The sequence below is a fragment of the Nuphar pumila genome, chromosome 14 (genome assembly GCF_984573655.1).
Source record: "Nuphar pumila chromosome 14, dmNupPumi1.hap1.1, whole genome shotgun sequence".
Taxonomy (NCBI): domain Eukaryota; kingdom Viridiplantae; phylum Streptophyta; class Magnoliopsida; order Nymphaeales; family Nymphaeaceae; genus Nuphar; species Nuphar pumila.
In genome coordinates, this window is record NC_143262.1 from 77,676,136 (window position 1) to 77,691,231 (window position 15,096).

Below are 15,096 nucleotides of genomic sequence, written 5' to 3' on the forward strand. Positions count from 1 at the left end.
AGTCATTTCTAGTTACGGGTGCTAAAGTTTTCTCATAGTCAATTTCATATTCTTGGGAATATCCTTTAGCTACTAACCTAGCTTTATATCTTTTTAGGATACCATCAATTTTGGTTTTGACTTTAAAGACCCATCTACATTCAATGGTTTTCTTGTTTAAAGACAACACAACTACTTCCCAAATCTTTGCTTTCCTAAGGGTATCAAGTTCTAAATTCATAGCTTCAATCCAATGAGGAACATTTTTAGCTTCATTAAAATATGAGGGCTCAAAGAGAATGTAATGCTATTAGGCAAGTCCTATAATTAGAAAACAATAAATCATAAGAGTGAAACCTATTTGGTGGATAGATACGCTACTAGATCTTCTAAGTAAAGTTTCTTCTATAGGCACACTATATTGAGAGAATTTTTCCAAGGCATTAGAAGGATTATTTTGCTCACGCGGGGTATAAACTTGAATATTTTTAGAAGTGTCATTAATGATGTCATCACTACTTGGTGATGACTCAATATTAGAGCATTTTATCATGTACGATTTCATCATTATGATTCAAAGAATCACTATAAGTACATGTATCTTCTATTGGAGAGAGATTATACAAGAACATATAGTCTATTTCCTCTTTCTTATCATTCTTTTCAAATCCATTTTCATTTTATAAGAATGTCACATCTTTAAAAATATAAAGTTTGTTATTTTTGGAGTCAAAGCATCTATATCCTTTTTTATTTTCGCTATATCCAATGAAAACACATTCAATTGCTTTTAGGGATAACATATCTCTTTTGTATAAAAGCACAAAATATTTACGATAAAAAATACGTAAAGGATTGAAATCGAGTGTTATTTTAAGCAGTTTCTCATAAGGGGAAACATTTTTTAAAGTGGATGATGGCATTCTATTTATCAAATAAGTAGAGGTTAAAACGACCTCGGCCCAAAAAAAAATTGGAATATTTTTTAAAATAAGTAAAGTTCTAGCAGTTTCTATTATATGCCTATATTTTTTTCCAATAGTTTATTTTGTTGAGGGTCTGAAGACAAGATCTTTGATGACAAATTCCATTTTGCTTTAGATAGTTTTGAAATTCATTGGATAAATATTTCCCACCCAAATCCAATCTGTGAATAAATATATTGCTTTGAAATTGATTTTTAACTTTCATGTGAAATTCTTTAAAGAAAGAAAAGACTTACGATTTAAAATTAAGAAAGTAGACCCACACATATCTAGTAAAGTCGTCAATAAAAGTAACATAATATGAGTAACCATCTTTAGATATGACCGGAGAAGGGCCCCATACATCCTCATGCACTAATTTAAAAGGTCTTCTAGAAACAAAAGTTCTATTAGGAAACATGATAGATTTCATTTATTCAAGAATACAATATTTTCAAGTAATATATTTTTCATTACAAAATTTTTCTTCAAAAGGAAAAAGATACATTTTAGAATAGCTAAGATGCCCGTCTTTTATGCCAAGTTTCAACATACTTATTTTGGTCATAGTTACAAAAAGATTTTAAAGGAAAAGACAACAAGTCCATGAAATGGAGATCTTCCTTCCTATGGCCTTGCCCAATCCGCTTCTCAGATCAGAGATCCTGCACAAAGCAACCCTTAGATGAAAAAGGAATTTCACATCCATGGTCGGCATTTGAGAAACCGAAAAGAGATTTAAATTTAATTTGGCAACAACTCTAACTTTTAGAACAAAAATATTTTGAAGATCTTTAGAATCTAAAGTTCTTATACTTTTAATTTTTAAAACGGTCTCATTTGCTGTGGAAACACACGACAAGTTTGAGTTGGTGCATAAATCGGATAAAGCATTCTCATGAGGAGTCACATGAAAAGATGCTTCCAAATCTAGAATCCAATAATACATACCGGGAGAAGATGAGGAGGCAATGGCGACATCTGATGTAGATGAAGATGCTTTAAGAATTTGTTGAAGTACCATGGATATTTGGCCAAGTGTATGTTTAATAACTCCTTCACTTTTGCCTTCATCTTCCTTGAAAGTAGATTCTTCAACGGAAGCAGCCTTATATTTGAAGGTTCCATTTAACTTAGGACAAACAGGTTTAATGTGACTTGGCTTATTACAATGATGACAAATAATCATTTTTTCCCACCACTATAGTTATTATTATTACTATAGTTATTTTACCTCCCAAAGTATGGAGGCTTATAGGTCTTCACATTATTGCCGGGCTTAGATATCGCCAACACTTCATCACCACCTTTATTCATACCAAGATGAGTTTCTTCTTGGATTATTTCGGCAATGACATCTTTAAGGGGAAGATGAGTAGATCTATGTAGGAGAGAAGATCTAACTTGCTCAAATTTGGAACGAAGCCCATAAAAAAATTGAAAAAATCTCTCTTGATCCATTTGTTTTTGCATAAGTTTCACATCTTCAACAACAACTCACTTAGGCTCCAAAAGTGCTAGTTCATCCCATAGGAGATTTAAAGTACTATAAAAGTCTTGGACACTTAAGTCCCCTTGCTTGGTATTTTTAACTTTATCTTGCAAAAAATATGCTCTTGCAAGATCTTTTTGGGTATACAACCCTTCATGAAAAACCAAGCTTCGTTTGTTTTTCAAAATTTGACATTGTTCATGAACCATGCAAGAATTTTTGCATGGTTGCTCTCCCAATCTTTCACTTGCTTATGATGATCCTCAATAACGTTGACACGAGCATCTCCCTCTAAAACCTTTTCTTGACCTCCTAATTTTGTGAACTTGAGTTGAGGCTCAGGGATAGTGCCCATCACATATCTCCAAAGCTTCTTGCCTTTGAGGTTATTTTCCATGGCGGAGGTCCACATCATGTAATTTTTTCCATTGAGCATGAAGGTAATGTCAATTTTGGTCTCCATTGTGTGAGAAAGAAAGGAAAAGGAAAAAAGTAGAAATTGGTGGAAGTGCACAAACCCTTTGGATACTTTGTCACAGACATGATCTCTTGATGGCAACTTTCCACAAGTCCAAGCGTATTACGAATCTGATACCATGTAATGAAATATGCGAAAAGATTACAAACACAAAAGTCTACAAGCACAAGTCCACTAAGCCAATATTGGCAATAACAAGAACACAAAAATATAACAAATTATAAGCTTTATTGAACAAATGCTTAACATGAGCATTAAAGAAACAAGAGGAGTTAACCCCTATTTATACAAGGTAGAAGCACTTAAGGAGAGGCCATTGGGAGCTCCCAAAGAGTCGTTGGGAGCTCCCAATGGTCATAAATATGACTATTGGAGCTCCAACAACTCTTTGGTCCCAATGACTAAAGAGCCATTAAGTCATTTGGTATAAGACCAAGAAAAGGGAAAAAATAAAGAACAAAAAAATAATAAAATGTCCCTAGTAGATAAGTTCGATTATAAGGAAAAAAGACCAAAATACCCCTAACATAAAGTATAAATTACACACACACACACACACACACATATATATATATTTATATAATTTTAACAGTGCGATGGGGTGGCAAGTGCCATCTCCAGTGATAACTCTATCTTTTCTAAAATAAGAGATCAAGTTTCAAAATTTACCTTCATCCCCAGTAATATGGTTCGTTGCCTCACATACAAAATTCCCTGATCATTTTGTTTCAGATTTAGCCCTGCAAGGGCTGTCAATAAAGTTACATGTCCACGGGTGCTTGAGCGTATGTTCCTGACCCTCCTGGTTTATTTAAAGACTTTCCTTGCCCCTTGGCCTTAGAGTTATGTCTCATATCGTCCTTGAACCAACAATCTTTCTTGATATGACCTGACTTTTTACAGACAAAATAGGTCGGAATATTTTTACCTTGGTTCATTAATGGTGAAACATTTGGGAGTGGAAGGAGACTTCGACCTCCCTGATTTCTTGCACGTCCATGTCCTCTTCCTCCTCGCATACCCCCTTGTCCTCTTTCGTATTGCATCTCAGAAAGAAGGGCATTGTGATTCTCAACTTCAAGCAACTTATCATGCAATGCTTCAAAGGTCAACAACTCACGAAAGCAAGTCAAAGTGGTGTAGAGGATGTATTCTAGTCCAAGTCCATTAAGGGCCTGCTGCACATTGTCTTTTTATGAAACCTCACACCCGACCATAGCAAGTTGGTGGATAACACATTATTCTTTTACGAAACCTCACACCCGACCATAGCAAGTTGTTTAGATAGTACATTATAGTCATGGATCCCTTTTTGAGATTCTAAAACTCTCTTTAAAAACATAACTCTCATTTCTGAAACTTGAGTGTGTCTGAGCCAACTTTGCCCAGAGCTCCATAATTGTGCAGTCATCGAGAATGCTAATAAGAACTTCTGAGACGAGGTAGATGTGATGTAAGCAACAAGTGCCTGATCACGTTTTATCCAGGATATGAAATCTGGATTCCGAACATGTGTAGAGACTGCTGTCCCACTATCATCCTTCTTTTCCTGCACAATAAACTCTGGTGGGATCGGGATTGACCTATCCTTGGATGCGGATAAAGGGAATGATTTGTCTTTTCTATGTGAGAAAATTACTGTTGGTTATTTTTTCTGAAACAAGCTAATTGAGAAAACTTGTAGAAAGAATAGAAGATGAAGAAGGATCCATTGCTAGAAATCCAAGAGAATAACACGGTTTCAATAAGATAGGATAAGAGAGATTATATATATTTCCGCTCAAACAAGCTACTGAAAATTAATGACTAAGATTGTGTAAAGAAAATCAGTCTACAACAGTAAAACTTGTCTGCACATTTTTTTATGCATATCAGAAGCAATCGCAAAACTGAGACTTGGTTCAGCAGCTAAGATCGATTTTTGTAAAAGATTTGGATGGAAGAAGATTATAAAGAAAATAAAAAGTATTCACGTGAAATAAGGCTTGCACGTGAAAGGTAGATCTGCAGCAAAGATATGGAAGAAAGAAGAGAAGGTTTTAGGGACTAATGATGACCCAAAACAAAAGAGAAAGGTTTTAGGAACAAAAATCAAGATTTAGGGTTCTTTCAAAAGAAGAGGTAGACAAGAGAAGAAGAAAATATAAAAGAATATGAAAGAAGAAAGCCAAGCCTTTGGACTCACCTCAATGAACAAACCGGGATCAAACGTGCTCTAAACATGCTTTGATACCATGTAAAACAGGGCTGTACCACCAAAGAAGAATAGAAGAAAAGAGATAGTAAGGAGAGAGAGACTGGAGGAATTCCCAAAATACGTCTTTCCCAATGTGGGATGTGTGGGAGGTCTTCCTTTTAATATAACATAACTGATTTGCTACAAATACAAGTTTATCCCTCTCACTAATATGCAACACAATATTTACTAGCGGTTAAAAACAGAAAATACAAAATATTATAAAGAAATGACAGGACATGAATCTCTGATTGACGCGAGTCTGGATCCAGACCCATTATCACGTCTCATTAATGAGTGGTTAATACTAGAATTTAATTCAATTTCCCTTTACTGGGATGCAATCCACCTATTTACATTTTTCTCCATTTCACCAATGGAATGAATTCCACATCTGCAGATTTCTGTTGCTGAACATATATCTGATTTCTAATTGGTACCTATTTTGTCTATCATTGTTTTAATGCAGTTACTCAATTGGGTACAGGTAGGTCTCATGATTCCTACTGAAACTTTGGCAGCAGGAAATAAACCAACTGATCTCAAAATTATATAATAAATAAGAGGAAACTGAGCAAGAATTTCTCAATAAAAAAAATTGGCTTAGCAAAATTTTCATCACATGCCAACGTGAATCAGAAAAAAAAAGAAATTTTTTACACACGAGTTCAGTATGGCTGTATTTTATGTAGTTCCAGAAAGCTGCTTTACATTACTCGGGATATTGAAGAAAGTATATTTTGAATACACTAGAAGTTTTTTGTCCAGAAATCATGATGTTTCACTAGTGCGGTTTCTGGTATTCAGATTCTCTGCATGTTTTATTAAAAGTAACTCTCACATATCTTCCAGATATTTTTGGACTTGCAAAGAAATAATTCTGCATTCCCTTGGCTCCTGGGACAGTGCATGGAACATGCCTTTTATATTTCACTTGAAATTGCATGCAACATGCGTTTTATATTTCACCTTCTAAAATGCTCGCTGCATTTGTTAATTTTCAGGTTACAGCAGTCGGGCATGCAGCAATTCTTGCTGCTATTCAAAGATACGTGCCTGCCCTGGTACTTGGCTTCTTCCTCTGTTCATCAGCATGTACATGAATCCCTTGTATCAGATGCCGACTTTGTTTACCTGGGTTTTGTTCTCACTTGGCAGATACCATCTACATATGCACCCGAGAGGTTGGATCTCTTGAGAAAACTTGAAATGTTGAAGGAAATGGAGAACTATGAGCTTATGGATGATGCTACCCAAACTGAACTTAGCAAGGAGCAAACCTGATGTCTGAGGTTTCATTAAAGGCACAAGATGCTTCAAGATGGTTGTTGTGGCATTGTTTATTTCTTCTGGTAAATGCTGTCTTTTTATTTTTTCAATCTCATCTCTTTCATTTATCCATGCCTGTGCATCATTTCTTATATATATTTTTTCTGTAGGTTGTCCATTTCAGTTGAGCATATGGTATCCCATTGCAAACATCATCTGCTTCAGAAGGGCAATAGTTGCTCTGTTATTTTTATCAGCTGGAGTTGATCTATTCTCAGAGTGAATTGAAATGTGGCATCCTTTGTAAAGTCTCTCTTGTCCCATACTTCTACACTTTTGTTGTCAAAATCTGCATAATCTTATGTAGGGGTCTTTATGGTCCTCAGTATCAGATGCCATTGGCTAACCGTGACTTGTACGAACACCCTCTAACATAATCTACAGCTCGAAAATCAGGTAGAATATGGATGATCATGTCAGATAAATTTTTTTGGCAAATTTTTTTTTTTGTGTTACCAGTAAATATCTCAAATATCTTTTTGCTATTGGAAATGTACCATTTTTTAGGGCCAAACAGATGGGCTGCAAACTCAATAAGATCTATTTTCTTCTTCCTTTTGACAGTGTGAAAAGGATGTGCAGAATGCGATGATCAGAAGTATTGCGATGATTTTTTATGGTGCTTGAAAAAATCTCCCAAGACTCTCTAGATTGATTTAGTAATGTTATGCTTGTTACTGTTAGCGAGTCTAAACAATGAGTTGCTGGTTGAAATTTTTTTTGGTACATTATTTCAGTGAATGAATGAGATGAGCAATTGCACAGTTAAGAATCACTTCTGGTAACATGGAAACTGTAATTCCGTTAAAGCAAATTCAGAATTGGTCAGGAATTGCATTTCTCGGTGATGTGAATCCCGAATCTTGCGACATGGAAATCCCTATTTTTATGACACGAGAATCTAGATTTCCATGCTGAAATTATGATTCCTTGAGGAATCCTGGTTCTCATGAGATAAAAATCCTGATTCCTTGCATAGTATCTTGATTCTCATGACTCAGAATCCCAATTCCTATGTTAAGAAATCGTGATTTCATTAGTATTCTTGATTCATTTAGAAATCTTGATTTTTATGTTCATACAATTTCACGTTTCTTTTTATACTATTTTTCATATCGTTTGTCACTCGCTTCTCAAATCCTACAAAAATATTAAACGACTGTTTTCCTACTTTGATTCCTGTACTGCTTCTATCAATTACGCTGCAATTCACAGCTCTAGTATATTTTCAAAAGAGTGAATCAGGTCAGAGGCATTTCTGATGGTATACCGTGAGAATTGCCTTGGATGCCGTTCATCCATTTGATGAACGGCAGCCAGAATACCATGGATAGATAGGTTGTTTTTTTAGATGGGTCTCACAATTTTTTTGAGAGCCATTAAAGTTTCTGATGAACAGCATCTACAGTGCAAAAAATGAACGGCTGAAACAAAAAGTTCAAGAGGGTGTTCTGGCTGCCGTTCATCAAATGGATGAACGGCATCCAAGGCAGCTCTGACGGTATACCGTCAGATTTGCCTCTGACCTGATGCGCTCTCTTTTTCAAAAGGTTTCATGTTTGTTAGCATAAATTCATCTCAAGGTCAATCAAAATCTTTTAGGTTAGCATACATAACATTCTCAGCTACATATATTAGTATACCTTTTTTCCAAAATATATTTTTTTATCTGTTGCTATTTGTATAATGAAGGTGCAGTTCAGCGACGCAAACATCAACCAATAATCAATGACATAAAAGGGCATCAGAATTTCACACTGAGATGCCATTTCATTCTGAGTGTTCCAATCTGGTTTAGGACTAGGAATAATATTTAGATGATATGACAGTGGAAGGTGAGCTTGAAGGATAAGATGCTAAACTTATTATTATACTTTTTAAAAAGGAGGTGCCTTCCATGCGTGTAACATCAAAATGAGATGTCTATAACCACATTTCATGTCCATCGCCTGTATCATATTTCCATAAAGAATTTAGCATTTGTATTATCTCATGTTATAATATAATTACTACATTCTAATTGTGTTAAGAGGTGATATAAAGGATTGTAAAGTGACCAAAGTTGTAGTGCCAGATGAAAATGAAGAGAACCATGACTCATAACACGACCCAATGTTCTACCTCGTTTTGCGAGGAGACTTGCTTAGAGAATCAGATGAATGCAACTTAAATTTGCAAGCTCCGCAAGTCTTCTAATACTAATTGCACTAGTAGAAGATTAGGTTTACTTTTATGCATGAAAGGAATTTTTTCTTGGATAAGCAAGATGAGGTTAACCGGATCTCTACCAGTATATTTCATCAAAATTAATGTACATTAAAAATGTCTTTACAATTGCTCTCATCTGAAGGCTGTCAATCTATTGGCTTCTCCTTCCAGTTACATTCAAGGGAAACAGATGTCAAATTTGCCAGGGAATTGACTAAAAGAAAAAAAAGCAAAAAAAAAAAGAGACAGTAATTACACTAACCAGGAGGCCAACAATCACTCCAAACATCATAAAAGTATATGTTTAACATCTCTATTCTTCCGTCATTGCAGGTGTCGCCTGCATGGCTAGCAGGGTGGTTATTGTTGGCTTTTCCTCCTTATGAGACCCATCTATCTTGGAAATAGATTGTCTGATAACTGATCATTTATGACATCATCAGTAGTTCGATGGATATTCATTATCGCGGCAGAATTTTTAAGCATGATGCTTGATCTTCTCGAGGACAATTTGGAGTATTCGCTAGATAGCGATTTGTAGAAGTCCTTACAGTCAGCTGTTCAGAGTTTTGAGGATCAGCGATTTGTCGATGGCGATTTGTGGTTAGTGCTTTAAGCTGCATAGTGATTTGTTTCAGTACTTGCTGGATAGCAATTTGTAGTATTCGCTGAATAGCAATTTGTGATAAGGTGATTCAGGCGCATTGAAAGATGTGCAAGATGTTTAGTCTTTCTCATTAAATGTGGGTCTCGTCCTCTATTTAAGGGATGGATGAGAGAGAAAGTTAGAGCTGAAAAAGCAGGAAAGAGTGTGAGATACACTTTTAGAGCACCGAAAGGGTGTGAAGAAAACAAAAAGCGAGAAGTGTTGCTACACTTCTTTCAGGACAATTTCATGAGGCTGGTTCTTCAGAGCACTTATTCTTTGTTCTTCAGTGAGGTATATCCTCTTTGTTCATTTCGTTACACCTACGTGTGTTTGTAAGGACTTATGTTCTTTGGCCATTTTGTAAACCCTGTTTAATAAAAGTGGAAGGTGCTGACCTATTGGTCGTTGTAGACGTACCTCAGTTTGAGAGGGAACCACGTAAATCTTTGTGTGTTTCTTTTGTTTCCACTGTTGGCTTACCTTTATTTCACTGTCATCGTTGTATTGCTTACATCGATTCACACTTGTGGGAAAGCCAATTTTTTTTCAATATCTGGTATCAAAGCTTTGGTTCCTATAGTCTCAGTTCATTATATTTGTGTGTGAAGTCATGGAGAACAACGTCAGTCGTATGATCAGTTTGAATGACACAAAATGGATGACCTGGAAAACAAAAATGAAAGACTTTTTAGTTTATAAAAAATTGGATGAACCTATAGAGGGTGATAATGGCAAACCAAAAGAGATGAAAGATGATGAATAAAGAAAGCTAGACAGAAAAGTTGTTGGTTTTATTCAGCAATGGATTGATGATAGTGTCTTTCATCATGTATCCACAGAAACTTCGGCGTATGGTCTTTGGACCAAACTAGAAAGCCTTTCTGACAGGAAGACGGTAGTGAATAAGGCCTTTCTATTTTGAAAGCTTGTGAACCTCAAATATAAAGAGGGTAACTCTATTACAGAGCATCTAAATGAGAAGCATTGTGACTCAGTTGGCCACAATGAAAATCGCTTTTGATGATGAGTTGCAAGCCTTGTTGCTCCTTAGTTTTCTTCCTAAGAGTTAAGAAATCTTGGTAGTCACAGTTAGTAACTTTGCACCTGATGGAATGGTAACTATGAACCAAGTTACCAGCAGTCTGCTGAATGAAAAAACTAGGAGAAAATCATCAGGTCCTTCCCTCTCCGAGGCACTTGTGATTGAAAATCGGGGGAAAAGAAGGAGTAAGAGAAAGACTTTGCACTATCATGAAAAATGACTGATGTGAACATCTCTCAACCTAGATTCAAGGCACGACTTGTCGTGAAAGGTTTTGGTCAAAAAAAGGAGTTGACTTTGATGAGATCTTTTCACCAGTTGTGGAGATGTCCTCCATCCGAATTGTGCTTGGTATAGCAGCAAGCATGGACTTAGAAGTTGAGCATCTTGATGTAAAGATTGCATTTCTGCATGGTGACTTGGAAGAAAAAAATTATATAGAGCAACCTGAAGGCTTCGTTGACAAGAGCAAAGAACACCTTGTCTGCAAGTTGAAGAAGAGCTTGTATGGATTGAAGCAAACACCAAGGTAGTGATATAAGAAGTTTGATTCTTTTATGACTGAGCATGGATATTCAAGAACCTCCACAGACCCTTGTGTGTTTGTGAAGAAATTTCCATATGGTAACTTTACCATTCTCTTGTTTTATATGGATGATATACTGATTGCGAGCCAAGACATTAGCAGGATAAGCAAGCTGAAGTTGGAGCTGAATGAGACCTTTATCGTGAAGGGTTTAGGTCCAGCAAAACAGATTCTTGGGATGAGAATTGTTCATGACAAATCACATGGGCTGATCTGGTTATCTCAAGAGAATTATATCAAAAAGGTTCTTGAGAGGTTCAACATGGATAAAGCAAAGCCTGTTAATTATCCTCTTGCAGGGCATTTCAAACTTAGCTTAAGTCAATATCCTGCAAATGATGAAGAAGAAATCGAGATGCAGAAAATTCCCTATGCTTCGACAGTAGGTTCTTTGATATATGCTATGGTCTGTACTCGACGAGACATAGCTCATGTTGTTAAAGTTGTTAGTCAATTTCTGTCAAATTCAGGGAAAGAACACTGGGAAACAGTGAAATGAATTCTAAGGTATCTTCAGGGGACTTTGAAGATGAGTTTGTGTTGAAAATGGTGAACCTATTCTCGATGAGTTTATAGATTCTGATATGGATGGTGATGTTGATAGTAGAAAATCTACTTCTAGGTATTTGATTACTTTTGCAGGGGGAGCAGTTGCATGGCAGTCGAAAATACAGAAATGTGTAGCTCTCTCCACCATAAAAGCTGAGTTCATCGCCATTACAGAAGCAAGTAAGCAATTATTGTGGTTGAAGAAATTCTTGCAAGAGTTGGGCTTGAAGCAAGAAAAGTATGTTTTTCACTGTGATAGCCAAAGTGCAATTCACTTGAGTAAGAATTCCTCATTTCATTTAAGATAAAAAATATTGATGTTCGATACCACTGGTGTAATAATAATAATAATAAAAAAATATGTTTGGATCCGGGCCGGATCCGGACCCGGATCCGACCCGGGTAAACAAGTCGGCTGCGTGCTTTTAAAAGCACGCAGCGACGAAGGGGGGGAGGTTCTGGAAACCTCCTTCCCCCTCTCGTCTCTCGGTCTCTCTCGTCTCATTCCTCTGCGTTGCCGACCCGCCGCCACCTGCAACCCCCCCCGCTGATGCCGACGTCGTCGCTGCTGCCACCGGCGACCTTCAGGTACGCTCTCCCTTTTACGTCTCTTCCTCGATTCCCTCTCGTTCTCCCTCATTTTTCCGTTGCGCAGGGAGGGGTTTCGAGCCGCCTCTCTGTTGCCCTCAATCACAGGGGAGGGGCAAAGCCCCCTCCCTGCGACTTGTTTCAACGAGGGAGGGGTCGAGCTCCTCCCTGCACTGTGTTTGGTAAGGGAGGGGCCGAGCTCCCCTCCCTGTGCCACTATTAGGAGGGGAGGGGTCGAGCCCCGCTCCCTACTCCTTACTCCTCGTGGGGTCACGGGAGGGGTCAAACCCCCTCCCTGTGCCCACTCTTAGCAGGGGAGGGGGCCGAGCCCCTCTCTGCTCCCTATATCGGCAGAGGAGGGGCTCGACCCCCCTCCTCTCTGCTCCCTCTGTCACGGCAGGGGAGGGGCCGAGCCCCTCCTCCCTGCCTTTTGTTACGACAGAGGAGGGGCTCGGCCCCCTCCTCTCTGTCCCCTCTGTCATGGCAGGGGAGGGGCCGAGCCCCTCCTCTATGCTCCCTTTTAGGCAGGAGAGGGGCTGAGCCCCCTCCTCTTTGCTCCCTTTTAGGCAGGGGAGGGGCTGAGCCCCCTCCTTGCTCTCTGTTATGGCAGGGGAGGGGCTGAGCCCCCTCCCTGCCCTTTCGTTCGGCAGGGGAGGGGCTGAGCCCCCTCCCTGCTTCGTGATATCGGTAGGGGAGGGGTTGAGCCCCCTCCGTGCTTTTTGTTTTGACAGGAGAGGGGGTTGAGCCCCTCCCTGCTCTTTGTTACGGCAAGGGAGGGGGCCGAGCCCTCCCTGTGCCTCTTTTCATGTTAGGCAGGGGCATCGCCCCTGCCTTCGCTGTTTTTCGGCAGGCCGGGGCAAGCCCCCTTGCCTCGCTTTTCATTGGCATCGGGCGGGCCTCCGTTCGTTGTTGAAAGGCAAGGTGCGGCCTCCTGCTTCCCCCTTAGTGGCTCGCAGGAAAGGGCCTCGCTTCCTTGCTCTCTTGGCTGGCAGGGCGAAGCCTCCCTCGTTGTCTTCCTCGGGCAAGGGTGCGACCCCCTGCCTCCCCGTTGTTCGCTGACAGCATGTCAGCAGGGGCTCGCGGCCCTGCCCCTGCTTCTTGCGCTTATAGCAGGTGCACATGTGCACGATGCCCTGCCTCTGTTTCCCTTACGTCAGGACGATGATAGTGCCCCTGACTTTCTATTTTGGTATTAGCTTGCTAAGATCGTTACTTTTGCAGCTTGTACGACGGATCTTGCTCGCGCTCCGCGATCCGAGTCGCCAATCGCGTACACCCGTGGACGACAGCAAGCTTGCAACTCTCAAATATAGGGGAAGATTGCACAGAAGACTTGGACAATTGAATTGAGTTCAATTAACTAAAAAGGACAATTAAATAAATATATATGCATATATATATCATATATATTTATACGAGTACACATTTAACTCAAGGACGCAGTTTCGCGATCCTTGTCCTTTACTTTGCCATTGCGCATCGCGCACAGGTTTTGTGTTGCACTCCTGTTTACAGTTCCTTTACTTTGCCATTGCGCATCGTGCAAAGGTTCTGCGTTGCACTCCTGCTTATAGTCTTTACTTGTCGTCACGCGTTGTGCGAGGGTTTGCGTTGCACTTCTGCTTACCGCCTTTACTTTGCCGTTGCGCCTAGGCTCTTGCTTTTGCATATGTATTGGTATTGCATTGCTTTTGCAGATGACGTGCAGGTTCTTGCTCTTTGCGTATGCCTTAAAGGCATCCTCGTGGAGGATGCAAGAGACATCTATCACTCACTCTTGCGACAAGAGTTCAGTTGGGAGCTGGCGATACATCCTCGTCTAAGGAGAGGGATACCTCGCAAGGATCCTGGCTCTTCGTGCGTGCAATCCTGCAGAGTCGACTTGAGGTTTCAAGGAGTTGCGCAAAAGCATCAAAGACTGCTCCAAATCGAAGCATTTGGAAGGATGTGACTGGCTGGTTCTGCTCGCCTTTTTGGCATATCTCGGGTGATCCCGAATTGGAGGTTCAAGCGAACTTCTTAGCGGGTGTTCTGTTGAGAGACCCGTATCCCGTCTATCGATGCCGGTATCGAGACATGTAGATACCCCGATAGCGGATGTGATTCGAGATAATCACATGCATCATGTTGGCACAAGGTACTATTGTTTCAAAAGATAGAGTAAAGTTGATAAACTTTACATCTTTGTGAAACACTCCTGTTGAGGCTTCTATTGAGGAGCTATACCCCCTTCATCCTAGAGTACTTGTAGTCGTGCACGACACGTCTAGTACTGCGATGATCGGATGAGATGGTCGTGCGACCTCGAACAACGCTAAATGCAAAATGCTGTAATCACATAAATGGCCTCACATTCGCCTTCACAGGCAAGATGCTCGAGTGGTTTAAATACCACAGCATAGAATGGGTCGTTAGTTAAGCAACCCCTAACGCACCCATTCGCTTTTGGTTGTCTGTCAAGGGAGAGGACAGATCGGTACAAAAACTCCAATGGACAGGTTGTTAACAACCACCCCACGGGCAAAGATCCGGCCTCCCCAATCATTGGAGTTAGGGGATAGGGGCTACACAAGTTAGCTCAACACTTCTGCAGAAGTTGGATGCATCCGTGGCACTGCTTTTCAGCCTCTGGGAATCCTCTCTCGGCTAATGTCGTCCCCTTTGGAGCGGACTCAACTAGCTATTCGGGTTATCGAAAATACATAGAATAACAGACGCCCGAACTAGTCTCAGTTGTTTCTATGTTTTGCCTGCGCGTACCCGCAGGCCAGTAATTATCAAAACATAAGGTCTGTTCACACTGGTCATGGGTCGTGAGATTCACTTGCACTACGGATTCGCTTGCACTACTGATTCACTTGCACTACTGATTCGCTTGTACTACTGCTTCTCTTGCACTACTGATTCGCTTGCACTACTGCTTCGCCTGCACTACTAATTCGCTTGCTTGCTCGATAGTTCAATATGCTACTCGTTGAGCTGTGTACGTTTGTCA

The 15,096-nt window shown here is 39.8% G+C and overlaps 1 protein-coding gene across 4 annotated transcripts in view; it reads left to right on the top strand.

Moving 5' to 3' along the window:
* Nucleotides 1-7,033, top strand: part of LOC149817031 (uncharacterized) — a 166,959-nt gene extending 159,926 nt beyond the window's left edge. For 3 of the 4 annotated variants that reach the window (XM_089986720.1, XM_089986718.1, XM_089986721.1), the window contains 3 exons: nucleotides 6,155-6,214; nucleotides 6,309-6,502; nucleotides 6,590-7,033. In XM_089986720.1, coding sequence (XP_089842846.1) covers nucleotides 6,155-6,214; nucleotides 6,309-6,434 — 186 coding nt within the window. In that variant the 3' untranslated portion in view covers nucleotides 6,435-6,502; nucleotides 6,590-7,033. The remainder of the gene's footprint in view (nucleotides 1-6,154; nucleotides 6,215-6,308; nucleotides 6,503-6,589) is intronic. The other variant, XM_089986719.1, reaches the window with a different exon arrangement.
* Nucleotides 7,034-15,096: the final 8,063 nt, after the last annotated feature.